This window comes from Haplochromis burtoni, unplaced genomic scaffold (assembly GCF_018398535.1).
Source record: "Haplochromis burtoni strain Fernald_Lab_line unplaced genomic scaffold, NCSU_Asbu1 Contig_320, whole genome shotgun sequence".
NCBI lineage: Eukaryota > Metazoa > Chordata > Actinopteri > Cichliformes > Cichlidae > Haplochromis > Haplochromis burtoni.
In genome coordinates this window covers 459,367-475,416 of record NW_024582681.1, presented here as the reverse complement: position 1 = coordinate 475,416, position 16,050 = coordinate 459,367, and the positions used below count along the sequence as shown (strand labels likewise).

General features: G+C 40.6%; 1 protein-coding gene across 1 annotated transcript; it reads left to right on the top strand.

Moving 5' to 3' along the window:
* Positions 1-9,866: 9,866 nt before the first annotated feature.
* rnf224 (ring finger protein 224) lies at positions 9,867-11,579 on the top strand. The gene is made up of 2 exons (XM_005942559.2): positions 9,867-10,106; positions 10,349-11,579. The coding sequence occupies exons 1-2, from the start codon at positions 9,870-9,872 to the stop codon at positions 10,673-10,675; spliced, it is 564 nt and encodes a 187-aa protein (XP_005942621.2). The 5' UTR covers positions 9,867-9,869; the 3' UTR covers positions 10,676-11,579.
* The last annotated feature ends 4,471 nt before the right edge of the window (positions 11,580-16,050 follow it).

Genomic DNA, 16,050 nt, shown 5'->3' with positions numbered 1-16,050 from the left:
AGTTCGCCTTGTAATCGGAAGGTTGCTGGTTCGAGCCCCGGCTTGGACAGTCTCGGTCGTTGTGTCCTTGGGCAAGACACTTCACCTGTTGCCTACTGGTGGTGGTCAGAGGGCCCGGTGGCGCCAGTGTCCGGCAGCCTCGCCTCTGTCAGTGCGCCCCAGGGTGGCTGTGGCTACATTGTAGCTTGCCATCACCAGTGTGTGAATGTGTGTGTGAATGGGTGGATGACAGGTTCTGTAAAGCGCTTTGGGGTCCTTAGGGACTAGAAAAGCGCTATACAAATACAGGCCATTTACCATTTTAATGTATTTCTTGTCTGTGATTTCAGGTTGTCAAGATTGTATTGCCACGTCTGCGTCTCATGTTTCCTGTTTTACTTTGAAGAGGTCTTGTGTTTCTATGTTCATTGTGTTTAGTTTTACTCTTCCTCTGTGAAATCGTTATGTTCATTTGTGTCAGCTGTTTTCCCATGTGTTTCCACTTCCCATGATCAGCTCCTGTGTGCTTTTAGTCTGTGTGTGTTCATTCATTTTTTGTTTGAGCATCTGTTATTCTACCTAGTCTTCATGATTATGCATTCATGCCAGGTCTGTATGTCTATGTCCGTGTTCCAGGGTTTTGTTATGTTTCGCTCAGCCAGTTTAGATTATGATTTAGAAAGGGGGAAAACTAAGTCCAGCCTTTAATAAACGGCTCGTTTTTCAGTTAATAATACGTTTTGTTATTTTGTGTGTCCGCACTTGGGTCCACCTTCTTCACTCCTTACAGTCTGCCTCAGCCAGACTGTGACACAGTCAGTGCAGATGGGAATATAATTTAAAGAGTTTAACTTGAGCAGTCTAAAGCAAGCTGATTTGGGGTGATATGGTACTATAAGGTCATTAAGATAAGATGGGGTCTGATTATTTAAGACCCTCTATTTGAAGAGCAGAATTTTAAATTTGATTCTAAATTTAACAGATGAAGGGAAGCCAGTATGGGAGTAATATACACTCTCTCTAGTCCCTCTCAGTACTCTTGCTGCAGCATTTTGGATTAACTGAAGGCTTTTCAGGGAGTTGTTAGGAAATCCTGATAATAAAGAATTACAGTAGTCCAGCCTAGAAGTAATAAATGCATGAACTAGTTTCTCGGAGTCACTCAGAGCCAGGATGTTTCTAATTTTAGAGATATTATGCAAAAATATGTCAATATATGCCAGAGTAAGAATCTGGTTAGATGCCATATTTCTAAGATTTTCAGGGCTGAGAACCATAACCTCAGGTTTATCTGAATTTAGAAGCAGAAAGTTAGAGGTCACCCAGGCCCCTTTTTGTCTTTAAAACATTCCTGCAGTCTAATTGGTGTGTGTTATCTGGCTTCATGAATAGATAAAGTTGAATGTCATCTGCAAAGCAGTGTACCGTATTTTCCGTACTTTAAGGTGCACTTAAAATCCTTTAATTTTCTCAAAAATTGACAGTGCGCCTTATGTATGAATTCTGGTTGTGCTTACTGACCTCGAACCGATTTTATGTGAAACACGGCGCTCAAATCTGTCACGGTCCCAAAGTCAAACGAACACTGCGGCATCACTGAGAGTTAAAAAAAGTCTAAATTCTTTCATCTTTAATAAAATTATCGGTGTTGCTGCTTTACCAGGTGTAACAATTAAGTTTAACATCCAGGCATCCATGAAAACAGAATTTATTAAATTTAACTGAGTTATTTGTTAGCAGGAAGTTGGCTCGCTATTTTCCACCTAAACATGATATAGCATGTTCTGACTAAGATTTCTGAAAAATTTAAACGTACAGCTCTGCTATCACTCTCGACTCGACATAAATGAAGACAGAAAACTAAACAGCAGTGACTTTTTTTTTTTTTAGGGTTACTGAAGTTGGGCTAGCTGGTATTTAATGATGTGCTACTGATCGCTAGCGACACAGCTATGTTAGCATAACAAACACAGTGAAGCTAACACTTATCCACTCGATAAAATTTAACATGAAGGTTCCCGATGGTTAGAAACAAATGCAATCGCATGGCAGGATGCTGTAAAAAGACCAAACGTCAGTCAGGAGAACAACTGAGATAATCCATCAACAATGTGAGGTTAGTCATTAATATACTGAGACAACATGAGACTAGAGCAGCTTCGAGAGAACTCAACATTAATGAATCAATGGTACGGAAGTGGAGGAAGCAAGAAGAACGAGTTGAGTAAAGTTTGACTTATCTGTTTTGTTTAGCTTAATGCGCCTTATAATCCTGTGCGCCTTATGGTTTGAAAAATACGGTAAATGTATGCTATGCCTTCTGTTAACACTATCTAAGGGAATCATGTATAATGTAAACAGAACTGGTCCTACCACTGAACCCTGTGGAACTCTATAATTAACCTCAGCGTGAGAAGACTCTCCATTTACATAAACAAATTGGAGTCTGTTAGATATGATACAGTACCTGTAAAACCTACAACATGCTCTAATCGTTCTAATAGAATATTATATAGGAAGTAATTAATGAAAGTAACTGAGAAAGACCGATTAGAGAAAAAGAATAAATTATCAGTGCTACTGAAAGTAGCTGTACATAACATCGTTAGATAATTATGAGTAATTTTTTCTCTAATAGTTAAAAAGTGTTTGTAAAGAAGTTCATGAAGTCATTACTAGTTGCAGCTGTACGACTGCTAACAGGCATGCATGAAACTCCTGTCGTGGCCTGACTGCACTGGCTGCCTGTGTGTTTTAGAGTTCATTTTAAAATTCTTGTTTTTAAATGCTCTCACAATCTTGCCTCTCTGAGCTTCTTTAGCCCCACACACCCAGTCTCTCAGTAAAGCTAACCAGCTGCTCTTGGAAGTACTGAGATCCGGTAGGAAGCTCAGAGAGGACATGGCCTTTTCTATCGTTGCTACTAAATTATGGAATAACTCGCCCTTGCATGTTAGAGATGACCTTTCTCTGTCCACTAAAATTCCATTTTTAAAGTAAATGATGACAATGATAGCGGTAAGATGGTCTAGCTTTACGGAGGGCTTTTTTGTAAAGCAGCAAACTATTTTTCCAGACTAAATATGATCTTCTAAATGACCACACCATTTCCTTTCCAGCGTACGAGTTATCTGCCTTAAGGTGCACATTTGAGAGTTATACCAGGGAGTCTAGTACTTCTGATTTGAGGCTTTCTTTTTCACAGGAGCTACAATATCCAGAGTCATACATGGTGGAAAAAGTACCTCTGTTGGAGTAGCTTTCAGGTAGCTGATCTGGTCTGTGTTGGCACAAGGTGTTAAAGAAGATAAGAGTGGGTGAATTATATCCTTAAACCTAATCACAGCACTTTCAGAAAGTGCTACTGTGACGACATCTAGTCCTCTATTCCTCACTGCTGTGTATTGTAAACATTCTTGGGAAATGATCAGCCAAAAAATGCTTTTCAGGAAATTCCATTAAAAGTTCAGTTTCTATGCCATATGTCAGAACAAGATCAAGAGTGTGATTAACCCTAACCCACAATGGACTGGTCTGGACCGGCTTTAGCTGGGAGATATTAAGGACACTGAATCTTCATATTTCTCAGCAAATTCAATTGAGCAGTGACAGGGTTGACCATTGAGTCCATTTCAAATGGGTCAATGAAACTCGGAGCTAACTTTTTCGACTCAGTACGAAGAGGAGTGTTCTTTGCCAACAATCAAACCTTTAGGTCGGTATGGTAGGCTGGAGCAGGCGTCCAGTGACAAAGTGATTGGAGTTCATGCTCTCAAGTCTCATTTTTTTTATTTTTTTTTCCCTTGTTTGATTTTGCCATTTGCTTTTGTATTTTTCCACCAGCCTGAATAAACGGCTCGCTTTTTGTTAAAGTTCAGTTCTTTCCCTTCTGAGTCTGCTTTTAGGTCCACTCCACAACACACCGGCCATTTGGCCATAACAGGGGATGCTGGACAGATGGTACAGATGGCTGGCAGGGCTGGACTGGCTATTGGGCATACTGGGCATTTGCCCGGTGGGCCACTTGTGATTTTTCGTTTTTATGAGCCGATAGGGTTCCTTTTTTTTTTTCCTTTTTTTTTTTTTTTTTTTTTTTTTTTTTAAAACGGTATAAATGAATGGTGGTGGCTTGGCCAGTTGGTCATGATTGACTCTGGGCTGGACCAATTACAGCCGACGAGGTCATACTTTAAAGTTGAGGTGAAAATGAACGCGATTTGTCCCATACTACTTCAGCTAGAAAGTTGCTAATTCAATCACGAAACTGATCAATGATCAACTTTTCTCTCTGCGCCAGAAAGAGGAAACTAGCGGAGGTCACACTAAACCGCAGCACGTTTAAGCTTGATAAGCTGTTGTTAGAATTTATTTAATATTACTTTCTAGTATCAGCTGATGTTTGCTGGAGCCACAGCTGTAAAACTGCTGGTCATGATATCGGGTTGGATATGTGGTGAGAGGGAAACATGAAGATGAAACCAGGAGATGTCCTTACTGAATTTTCTTTTTTCTTTTTCTTTTTCTTTTTTTTTTTTTGGGGACCCTATGCGACCCATATCAGATCATGGTATGACAGTGTGAATGGCACAAATCTGATGTTTTCAAATCCGATCTGGGTCACTTTCGTATGTGGTACTGAATCCGATACATATCCGATGTTTTAGAAAGCGACTGCTGTTTGAACAGTCATGTCGCATTAAATCAGTCTTTTACGTCACTGAAACAAGACAGACGCCAATTATCAGCTCCAGAGACATTGTGAATGCTTCCTGGCCATCCAGTGTAGATGTCAGTGAAACTGTTGGGAAGACAACGTGAACATTTTATTTGTACTGTATAATCTGCAGATTCTGACAAATCTGCAACTATTCTTTGAAGCACCGCTCCTCTAAAACAGCAATAAGGATAATATTACGTTATCTACATTATTATGTAAATGACAAAAAACCTTAACGCAAAAATTGGGAAACGCAAAGTCCAAAGTCTTTATATTAAGGGCCATCAGTCAAACAATACTGTTTGGTCTGGGTCTAAACAGAGCACATTGTGTGTGACGTCTTCTTTTGCGCATGTGGGCCGCTTTGAGCGTTCACAGTAGAGCGCGTTTGCTGTCGCATTTTATTTGTAGTGTGAACGAGCAGACAAAAAATCGGATTTGATCAAAAAACCGGAATTGAGCATTAAGACCTGCAGTGTGAACGTAGCCAAAGAAATATTTTTCTTATTTAAAATGTCTAGCTTTTAATAAAAGCTAGATATTTGTGTTCCTCGTCGGTCCATCATGTTAAGTCCGCGTCTAAGTCTGTCATGTGTTTCATGTCTGCGTGTTCTATGTCGTCAGGCTCGCATTGCCATGTCTGCGTTACGTTTCCTGTTTTATTCTGAAGAGGTCTGGTGTCCCATGTTCATTGTGCTTAATTTCACTTCCCCTGTAGCAGCATTATGTTTATTCCAGTCAGCTGTGTTCCCCTGTGTGTTTCCTTTTCCCTCGTCAACCTCATGTGTACTCATGTGGTCTGCTGTCATGCATTCATTGTCAGGCCATCTGTTGTTTCATGTATTCATGTCTAGCTTTGTTCATGTCCATGTCAGGGTTTTTCATGTTCTATTTTAGTTTACCCAGTTCAGGTTGATGTTAGTTTTGGATTAGTTTGCCTTGCCCTTTGTTTTGTACTGTTAAAAGCAGCTCACTTTCTGTTAAGATTTTTGTTCTCGCGTGTCTGCACTTGGGTCCTCCTCCTCACTCCATGTAGTTAGCTTCCCCAACTGTGACACTCTGCATATATATGCTGCTTTAGTCAGCCCAGAGGAAAAGGGCACGGTGGAGGTTTTGGAGGTTTTCCACAAATGGTTTAAAAGTAGTATTAAGGGGCTGGTTTTTAAAGTAAAGTGTGAAATGTCTGTCTGTGGAATCTGTTCAGTTAAAGTTCGAACATTTAATAACAACAGGAACGTTGATCAAAGTGCTTTACAGGAGTACAAAATAACTTATATCAATATGAAATATTGCTCACATGGTTCAAACATTATCACTTCAGTTTTTATTAAGCAATTTGGAGACTATCCAGGCACGGAAGTAAGGGTTCTAGTGGAGCAGAACACCTTCCCTTCAGTTGAAGGTAGATCTGAGTGTCATCAGCGTACGAATTGAAACAAATTTGATATTTTACGAAAATTAGACCTAGAGCCAGCATATAAACAGATAATAAAATTGGCCCCAATATAGATCCCTGAGGAACTCCACAAATAAGGGGGAATGATGAAGATGTAAAATCTCCAAAGTTCACAGAAAAACTCCTGTCACACAGGTATGACCTGAACCACTCTAGTAGAATGCCCGCAATGCTCCACTCGTGAGAGCAACATGCTGTAGTCAACAGTATCAAACTGTCAGATCCAAAAGCAAAAGAACAGCTGAGTCACCGCTTTTACATGTGCAGTTTCAGTGTTTTAAAGAGCTGAAACAACATCATTTAGACAAGATCATCAGGCCATTTTCATAGTTTCTCCACCTGATCAAAACACAGGCTCAAACTTATCAAAGACAGAAGAGCAGGTGAAGGCAGGGCCATCATAGATCAAAGCCATTTCATCTTATTGATTAAAAAAACTGCAAAAATCTTTCTGAACTATTAATACAAGAAGATGGAGAAATATTCAGAGCAGAATCAATGACTGGAAGAAGGAGCCTGAGGATGTTACAAAGAGGCGCAGTGTCAGTTTTCTGACTGACAGTTGTGAACAGGGTGTTTTGTTTTTGTTTTGTTTTTTGCTGGCCTTATGGAATGTGCATTTTGTAAGACTTTCACTTTCAAGAAGCCAACAACATTTTAAATAAGTCACAAATGGGAATTTCAAACTCTCTGGCACACCATTTACTGCAAACTGCACAACATCTAATGTGTCTAATGCCTGTTGTGGCTGGGGTGCTAGGGGTCACCTGTGATGGCCCTGGTTTTCCTGAGACAGGAGGATCTGGTAATGGCCTCCAGGGGTGGCAGAGGGCAGACAATGTGTTGTTGTTTTTTGTGGTTTTTTTGGGCGGTGTTAATTACCCTCTGTGCAGCCTTCCTGTTCTCAGTCGTGGCCCCTGCGTACCAAACACCCAGGCATGAGGAGAGCATGCTCTCCACTGAGGAGCGGTAGAAGACCAGCAGCAGCAGCTTCGGGTCCAGGTTATTCTTTCTCAGGACATGGAGGACGTTCAGCCAGAAGGGTGATGGTGTTGTGGGTCCAGGAGAGTACAGTGGAGATGTGCGTGCCCAGAAACCTGAACGTGGGGACCGATCCCACCAGCTCACCATTTATAATGAGGGGGGAGTGGACCTGTCTGTGCCTCCTGAAGTCCATTATGAGTTCATTGGTTTTAAGGACGTTCAGCTTCAGGTTATTTTGTGAGCACCAGCAGGACAAATTCTCTGCCTCCACCCTGTACACTGTCTCATCTCCATCAGAGATGAGCCCAACCACCATGGGATCATTTTCAAATTTTATGCTTCTAAATTCAGATAAAACTGAGGTTACTGTACTCGGTCCTAAATAGAATAGAAATACAGTATCTAACCAGATACTTATTCTGCAGGGCATTACTGTTGCCAGTAGTAACCTGTGACATATCATGGTTTTTGCCCAGTATATGTCCTTCAATGCACATATTAAACAAATATGTGGGACTGCTTTCTTCGATTTGCACAATATCACTAAAGATTCTGTCTCAGAGTGACACTGAAAAACTAGTTCATGCATTTATTACTTCTAGGCTGGACTACTGTAATTCATTATTATTAGGATGTCCTAAAAACTCCCTGACAAGCCTTCAGTTGATCCAAAATGCTGCAGCAAGGGTACTGACAGGGACGAGAAAGAGAGCGTATTTCTCCTTTATTGCTTTATTTTTATTGGTTCACTGACCCTGGAGACTAAGAGAAACCTGATAACAGAACAGATAAAGTCACCATGAGTGCTGCATGGCAGGCAAGTTCAGGACCCAAACGCAGGACTCAAAACAAAAGCGTGAACTAAGAGAGACAGCTATATTGCTGAAATAACGATATTTAAACATAGAAGCACTAATAACCAAATACTCAGAAATAAACAACTGGGAATAAACTAGGGAGCCGAGAAACACACAGCTAGTGGGACAACACAACAACAAGCAGAGGAAGACAAAGGGCTTAAATACACAGAGGGGTAGCGAGGGAAGTAGAACCACATGGGGAACACAGCTGGGAGAGAGCTAACATAAGCAGACAGGGAGGAAGCAAAACTGAATGCAGGACTTGGAACTGTCAAAATAAAACAGGAAATGTGAGACACACACTAAGACGCAGACTTAACGCTATGACTGGGGAAGAAACAGACATGAGAACATAACTGACTAGGGAGACAGAACAGGAATGCTGTCTGGACACAGGAGATGCATGAACATAGAGATATGGGGGACTAGACATGGCACGTGGAACCCAGAAGAGGTACCGAAGAAAATCAAACTCCTAGACACTACAGAAAATAGCCAAGAAACTAGAAATACAAAGACTACACCATGAACAATGCTAAATAAATGAATATTCAGAAACCAGAAATCAAAGATCAAACACTTCATTAAATAAACTAAAGTTTTGGTGTAAATCAGGTGTTTCTTAGGCTCACAGTGTTGGGGAGTAACGGAATACGTGTACTGCCGTTACGTATTTAAAATACAAAATACGAGTAACTGTATTCCCTTACAGTTACCGTTTTAAACGATGGTATTCAGAATACAGTTACTTTGTTGAAATGAATGGATTACACGGCGGTATTTTCCTGTTTCATAAGGCTATGAACTCTATATTTTTGGTGTCCACGCCGGTGGAAACCGAAACAAAACACGCATTAAGAGGCTCTAATGCCTGTGGCCCATGTGACCTCTACTTGCGGCCCGCATAATGACGTGAAGAAATATTTTAAAAAATTATTCACAAAAATGATTTAATATGAAGGCAATAGGCAGAGTGTTACAGGCATTGCCCTAAAGAAAGTAGCCTCATGGGCAGTGTAGTCCGTGCTGCAGGGAGAATGGACTGACATACCCGTGATGAGTCTGTGAGCGCGAGGGAAGGAGAAAGAGTCGAAAAGTAAGAGATGTCACCAACCAGAAACAAGAGATGGAAGCATGTAAATATATATATATATATCTATATATATATATATATATTGAAGAAAATATAATCTGTTTAAACATTGTTCAGCTCTAAAGTTACTGTGCAACTGTGTAATAAATATTAATATTATATATATATACTATATAATAAATAATATATAATACTAAATATAATATACTCATATAATGTGAATATAATATATAATACACACACGCACTCTCATACTCACTACAAGTTGACCCAGACAACAAAGTAAAGCTAGTTTTCGGCTACGAGCCCGACACAGAACCCGACGTATTAGCCAGAGGTCCCTTTACGGTTTTACCTTTACTGGAGCCGTGGACCTGTTTTATATACGCGCGGAATAGTTTTCTATTTGAGATCGCTGCAAAAAGTGCAGCCTTACCTAATGTCCACCCTACTGTTACTCATTTATATTAAGATTTAAAAATCTAGTTGGTATTGGTATGGCGAGTAACCTTCAGTAAAAGTAATAAATCACACAGCAATAGTACATTCATGTAGTTGTAAAAAGCATGATAATATATTAAGTAATCCAAAGTATTCAGAATACTTTACACTCATTGAGTAACGTAATGGAATATGTTACAAAATATATTTTGGGGCATGTATTCTGTAATCTGTAGTGGAATACATTTCAAAAGTAACCTTCCCAACACCGGAGGCTCAGGTGGATTCTGTGATTGGTTTAATATGGATGGCCTTTTCTTCTCGTTCAATCAGATCAAAATGTCTGATGACAGAAAAGAAGAAGATGAGGAGGAAGAAGTCACCTGTCAGCCTCTTCCCCCTCCTCCAGCCTCTGTTGCCTTGGAGACAATGATGTCACTGAGGAGGCAGGATCTGGTGTGCATTGTGTGTTTCGGAAGCTACGACCTGGCAAAGCGGCTGCCTAGGCGACTACACTGTGGCCACACCTTCTGCCAGGCATGTCTGAAGAGACTGAACACAGTCATCAACGAACAGGTGACTGATGACATCACAGACACTTATCTGAGTTTGTGAGAAGCGAAGGACGTGGAAGAGTAACAGGCATGCAAATGTGAGCAGCAGCAGTTAAAGACTGAATTAGAGCTGTGTCCACAGGTGATGTCTGACACACTTGAGAGGTCAGGGATGAGCAGATGAGGGGTTAATCAGACAGACCTAAAGTTGAGGGGTCTGGTACAGAAGTTGTGTGTCTGTAGTCACTCCCCTGTGCTCCACAGGTGTGGATCCCGTGTCCTCAGTGCCGGCAGAACACGCCTTCACCCAGAGGAGGTGCCGCAGCTCTGGACCTGGACCTGGCCACCTTCCTGGGAGTGAAGGCCTGCACCTCCTCCTCCTCCTCCTCCTCCTGGAGCTCCAGTCGCAGAGAGGGCCTGTCAGCAGCAGACGCAGCCCAGGACGGGAAGCTGTGGCTGGGGAAGGAGGCTGTGGATGATGGTTGGTCGCACGGAGGGCTGGCTGAGCCCCGCTTCCATCACTATGGCAACTGCTGTCCACCACTTTCCTATTGGTTGTGCTGCTGGTTCTGTTGCCCAGGGCGGGGCTAACAACAATGGGTGGGGCTAGAAGGGCTCAATGATGAAAATTTAGTTCACTCTTTATTGGTCCCTGAGTTCCTCCTTAATGCAATTTAATCAAAGGGGATATTTTGACCGTTTCCAGTGAAGAGGTAAACAAGAACTAAAGATAATTTAATTACCATGGTAACTAGGCAACAAGTGCTTCACAACAAAATACCTGAACATGAAAAAGAGTTAACCAGAAACACAAACCTAAGAAATGACTTTTTAGCTGTGTTTTAAAAGTGACTTTGAGTCTACAGATCTGAACCTCGGGGGGAGAGCGTTCCAGAGTCTGGGGGCCACTATTGCAAAAGCTCTGACTCAGCCTTGTATGATGCACAGCCAGTAGGCCCTGATTAGATGACCTCAGGAACATCCTGGGTACCTATGGATGTAAAAGTTTACTGATGCAAGTTGGTGCATGAAGAGCTCCTTAAACCTTATGTTTAAGGCTGGAAATCACCTGTTACAGTTTCTGATCGCTTATAGCAGGTCATATAGTTGTTGGCTTTTCTTTGTTTTCTCTGTAGTATTGTAGAGTCTTTACCTTACAATATAAAGCACCTTGAAAAAAAGTTACATTGAATTAAACTGGATTGAATTGAAATGCATGAATCACTAACCTGTGATCTTCCCTCACCCCTTGATAGCTTAGACTCCAGCTTACCCAGGACCCCAAACTAGACAAGCAGTACAAGTATGGATAGAGAATGGCTGAGAGGATGATGGATGATGATGGATTGATGGATGGATAGTGACTATGAAAGTATAGACCTGTCTCTGCTGTTTGACCTGGTAGTTACTAAAAATAATGGAGCTCTGTAAAATGTAAATAAAAGCAGAATGCAATGATCTGCCAATCATCGAATGCTTTTATTTTACTGAGAACACATGAAACATGTGAAAAGATATCTGTTGTTTTTTTAGAATTTGATGTCAGCATATTTCAAAAAAGTTAGATAAGCTATAAACAACCTCAGACGTTTTAGTAAAACAGCAAATTAACATCTGCCATCTAATGATAATAATCCATGATTGGGGTAAAAAAGATCTTCCCAGAGAAGGTTAGAGTTTCTGAGGTTTAAAAAAAAGTTTAGAACTCACTGAAGAAATGAAGAAATGAAGATTTCTGATTGTATGCATCTGTAAGGATTGCCTGATATACAGCTGCAGATAATTAATAGCTGACCCACGATGTTTCACAGGGTCTTCTAAGGAGCCTTCCCTTCCTGTCCAGTTGCTTTGTTTCCAAGTTCCTTAGACTACGATGACCTGGATGACTGAGACCTACACAGGCATATTTAAAGAGTCTTCTGATTGGTGGTAATGGCTGTGTTCTTCCACTGGGTGGGGCTGTAATGGTGCTGCAAACCTATCAGCTGATCAACTCCTAAGAAAGAAACTTGTGAGGTGAAAGTGAGCAGCTGTCTGAGAGACTGTATTCCTAAACAAGAAAGGAAAGCACACACACACACACACACACACACACACACACACACACACACACACACACACACACCTGAATGGATTAACTACACTTTACTTAATCTATTTTACACATTCATGTACACTTGCAGTTTGGACACACCTTCTCATTTAATGTTTTTTCTTTATTTTCACAACTATTTACATTGTAGATTCTAACTGAAGGCATTCAGTGAGAGGTGCCTGAGGTGTGTTTGTGTTCATCGTCGTGTTGAAAAATAAATGATGGTATAACTAAAGGCAAACTGGATGGTATGTCGCTGCAGGATTCTGCTGTAGCCATGCTGGTTCAATGCGCCTTCAATTTTGAATAAATCCACCAACATTGTCACCAGCAAAGCACCATCACACCTTCTCCATGCTTCATTGTGGGAACTGTGCATGTAGAGCGCATCCATTCAGCTTTGCTGTGTCGCACAAAGACACAGTGGATGGAACCAAAGATCTCAAATTTGGACTCATCAGATCAAAGCACAGATTTCCAACTGGTCTAATGTCCTTTCTTTGTGTTTCTTGACCCAAACAAATCTCTTCTGCTTGTTGCTTTTCCTTAGTAGTGGTTCCTGCAGTCTCCTCTGAACAGTTGATGTAGAGATGAGTCTGCTACTGGAACTCTGTGTGGCATTTATCTGGATTTATCTGGGCTCTTATCTGAGGTGCTGTTAACTTGTGATTTCTGAGGCCAGTGACTCAGAGGAATTTATCCTCAGCAGCAGGGGTGACTCTTGGTCTTCCTTTCCCTGGGGCGGTCCTCATGTGAGCCAGTTTCATTATACAGCTTAATGGTTTTTGCGACTGCACTTGGGGACACATTCAAAGATTTAGCAATTTTCCAGACTGACTGACCTTCAGTTCTTCAAGTAATGATGGCCTGTCATTTCTCTTTACTTTGCTGATTGGTTCTTGTCATAATATGAATTCTAACAGTTGTTAAATAGGGCTGTCAGCTGTGTAGCAACCTCACTTCTGCACAACAACGGGGTAATGGGGTTGGGACAAGAAGGCACAGATGAACCCTGACAAGACACCTGTGTCATGAAAACCATTTCAGGTGACTCCATCATGAAGCTCATTGAGAGAAGGCCAAGGGTTTGCAGTGCTGTCAACAAAGCAGGGGGTGGCTACTTTCAGGAATCTAAAATATAAAACATATTTAGAGTTATTTATCAATGTTTTCTTTGCTACATAATTCCATATATCTTCAGATATTCGATTTTTTCAGTTTGTATCTATAATGTAGAAAGTAGTAAAATAAAGAAAAAGCATTGAATGAGAAGGTGTGTCCAAACTTTTGAACAGTAGTGTATATTCTGATGGGAGTCTGATTGTACAGGAAAGTGTGCTATTGAACATCTCCTACAAAGTGATGAAAGTGCACGACAGCTGTACACCAACATATCTTTTATTAATAAAGTGTTTTTTTCTCAGACACCTGCTTGTGTTTAAATGGAGCAACTAATACACCATCCATGTTTTTGTCAAGCATGGTGTGAACCAAATCAGTAAAAATGTAGGATGATAGAGCAAAGCATTAAAGAAAGAAAGAAGAAAGAAAGAAAGAAAGAAAGAAAGAAAGAAAGAAAGAAAGAAAGAAAGAAAGAAAGAAAGAAAGAAAAAGAAATTGATGAGGCGTGAAAGAAGCTGATGTGAATGGCCGATATTGAACAACAACTGTCAACCACCTACAACACAGTTTTGAGATCCTTCCCAAGCGCTTCAACACCCACACGCAACTTGTGTCAGTTGACTTTCAGGTCACATGACACATGATAAGAGAACCAGAGAAACCTGGCCTGGACGATAAAGTCTGACTCATCAGTTGGGTAATCGGTTTACTCCCTCCATCGGGATGGCCAAATGTGACTATTTTTTGACCTTAACCACTGATGACCGGAGATTTTGGCAAACTATAAAGTCTCTGCCAGCTTTCATTCCTCTGAGCTACCTCCTCACTTCATTATTGACTCCACTCCTGTGTCAGACAAAACTGAAATGTTCAATTGTTTTAACAAACACTTTGTTGCTTCTAGTTCTTTGTTTAGCACAGTATCGGATGGGAAAATTCTTGCATACAACTTTTCTAGCAGTGATAACTAATACTTTTTCCTTTAAACCTTTTATGGGAGAAGAAGCATGCAAGGCTTTGAAGAACCTCAACACTAAAAAGTCAACCTGTCCGGACAGTCTGTCTCCTTTCTTCTTGGGCCTGGCTGCAAGTATCATAGCTAAGTCAGATTTTTATTTTTTTTAATTTTCCATACAACAGAATACATTACTGGAGATGTGGAATTGCGCCTTCGTACTCCCACTACTGAAAAGTAATGATTCTTCAATGGTCAATAATTACAGACCAATTTTTAAACTCTGTGTCTCAGCTGTGGTTCTTGAAAGGCTGGTATATAATCAGCTTAAGAGTTACCTGGATGAAAATACTACCTCTCCTTCCCCGTCTGGTTTTAGGATATTGCACAGTAATGTAACTGCTTCCTTAATTCTTATTGGCTGATGATTCTTATCAGCATCATGGCTGACCTGCATCACCCCATCATCCGGAAGTGGACTCTGAACTATCAGGAGCAGGTCGGCGAGATTGTCCAATAGTGTTCCGGCTCCTCCACACTGGACTCTCTTCTCCACACACTTCTTGGACTACATAACACTTTGCATAACACTCTCCTCTCGCTTCCAATAGTTGCACTATTCGGTATTGCACTGTTCGACTCTGTGTATTGTATTTATTTATTCCTGTTCTTTTCTACTTAAGTACAATAGTGTTGTACTCTTAGTTTATCTTATATCTGTATATGTATATATATGTATATTCAAATTTTTTCAGATTTTTTACACTTTGCACCTTGGATCCAGGAGGACGATATTTTATCCCACTGTATGTTTGAGTGTATATTATTGGGTTGACAATAAAACTCAACTTGACTTGACTATTGTCCCATGGTTGATAGTGTCACTATGAGTACAAACCAAGTGGTGGTGCCAGCATCATGCTGTGGAAATGTTTTTCAGCAGCAGGAACTAGAAGACTAGTCAGGATGGAGGGAAAGATAAATACAGCGAGTCATCCCTGATGACAACCTGCTCCAGAGTTCTTTGCACCTTGGACTGGGGCAAAGCTTCATCTTCCAATTCGACAATGACAAAGTAAAGTAAAAGAAAATAAATGGAATCTGGTATGAAAATTGGTATTTAAAAAAGCTGTATATTTCTAAATTGACCAGCGCACTGTGATTTTTTTTAAACATATCTACCCCCACCCCCAAAAAACAAATAAAAAAGTGAACGTGACAAAATATTGGGCAGTAATTCAGAGTCTAATAATAGACACAAAAGACTTCTAATAATACAAAGTAAATAAAAGTTTGGGCAGCTGAGAAGTTGGTGGGAAGCTCAGGCCCTCGCTGTATTTTATAAATGTGTTAGCCTTTATATGTTAGCCTAAAACTCATCATCTCTCTTTATTTCTGTCTCTTAACATCAACATCACTCTGATATTACAGACACACCTTCCATTAATACCACACTGTTGCTGCTGACTTCTGCCACTGATCAGGAATTAGGACCAACTGTGAACATGTTTTACCTGAGCTTAAGATAAGGTGCGACAAACGTTCCCAACAAACGTTCCCAAAACATTTCTGCTGCTTTCATTTTTTTAACCTTTCAGATGAAAATAAAAATTGAGTAAATAAATTCTGTACATTTTTATTTAATAAAGATAAATTTTTAGTTTGACTTCGCCGCCACAGCTCGGCAGGCTCTCCGCTGACTGAAGGGACACCATCCAATTGCTGCCACACTCTCACACAACTCTGCCACTGCGACCACTGGAAGGTTAGAAAGAGGAATGTGCGTGCAGTCTA

Excerpts from the sequence above, each read along its gene's own strand:
- rnf224 (XM_005942559.2), top strand. The coding sequence starts at position 9,870 with ATGTCTGATGACAGAAAAGAAGAAGATGAGGAGGAAGAAGTCACCTGT. Across the intron at positions 10,107-10,348 it reads ACACAGTCATCAACGAACAG|GTGTGGATCCCGTGTCCTCA; the intron begins GTGACTGATGAC and ends TGTGCTCCACAG.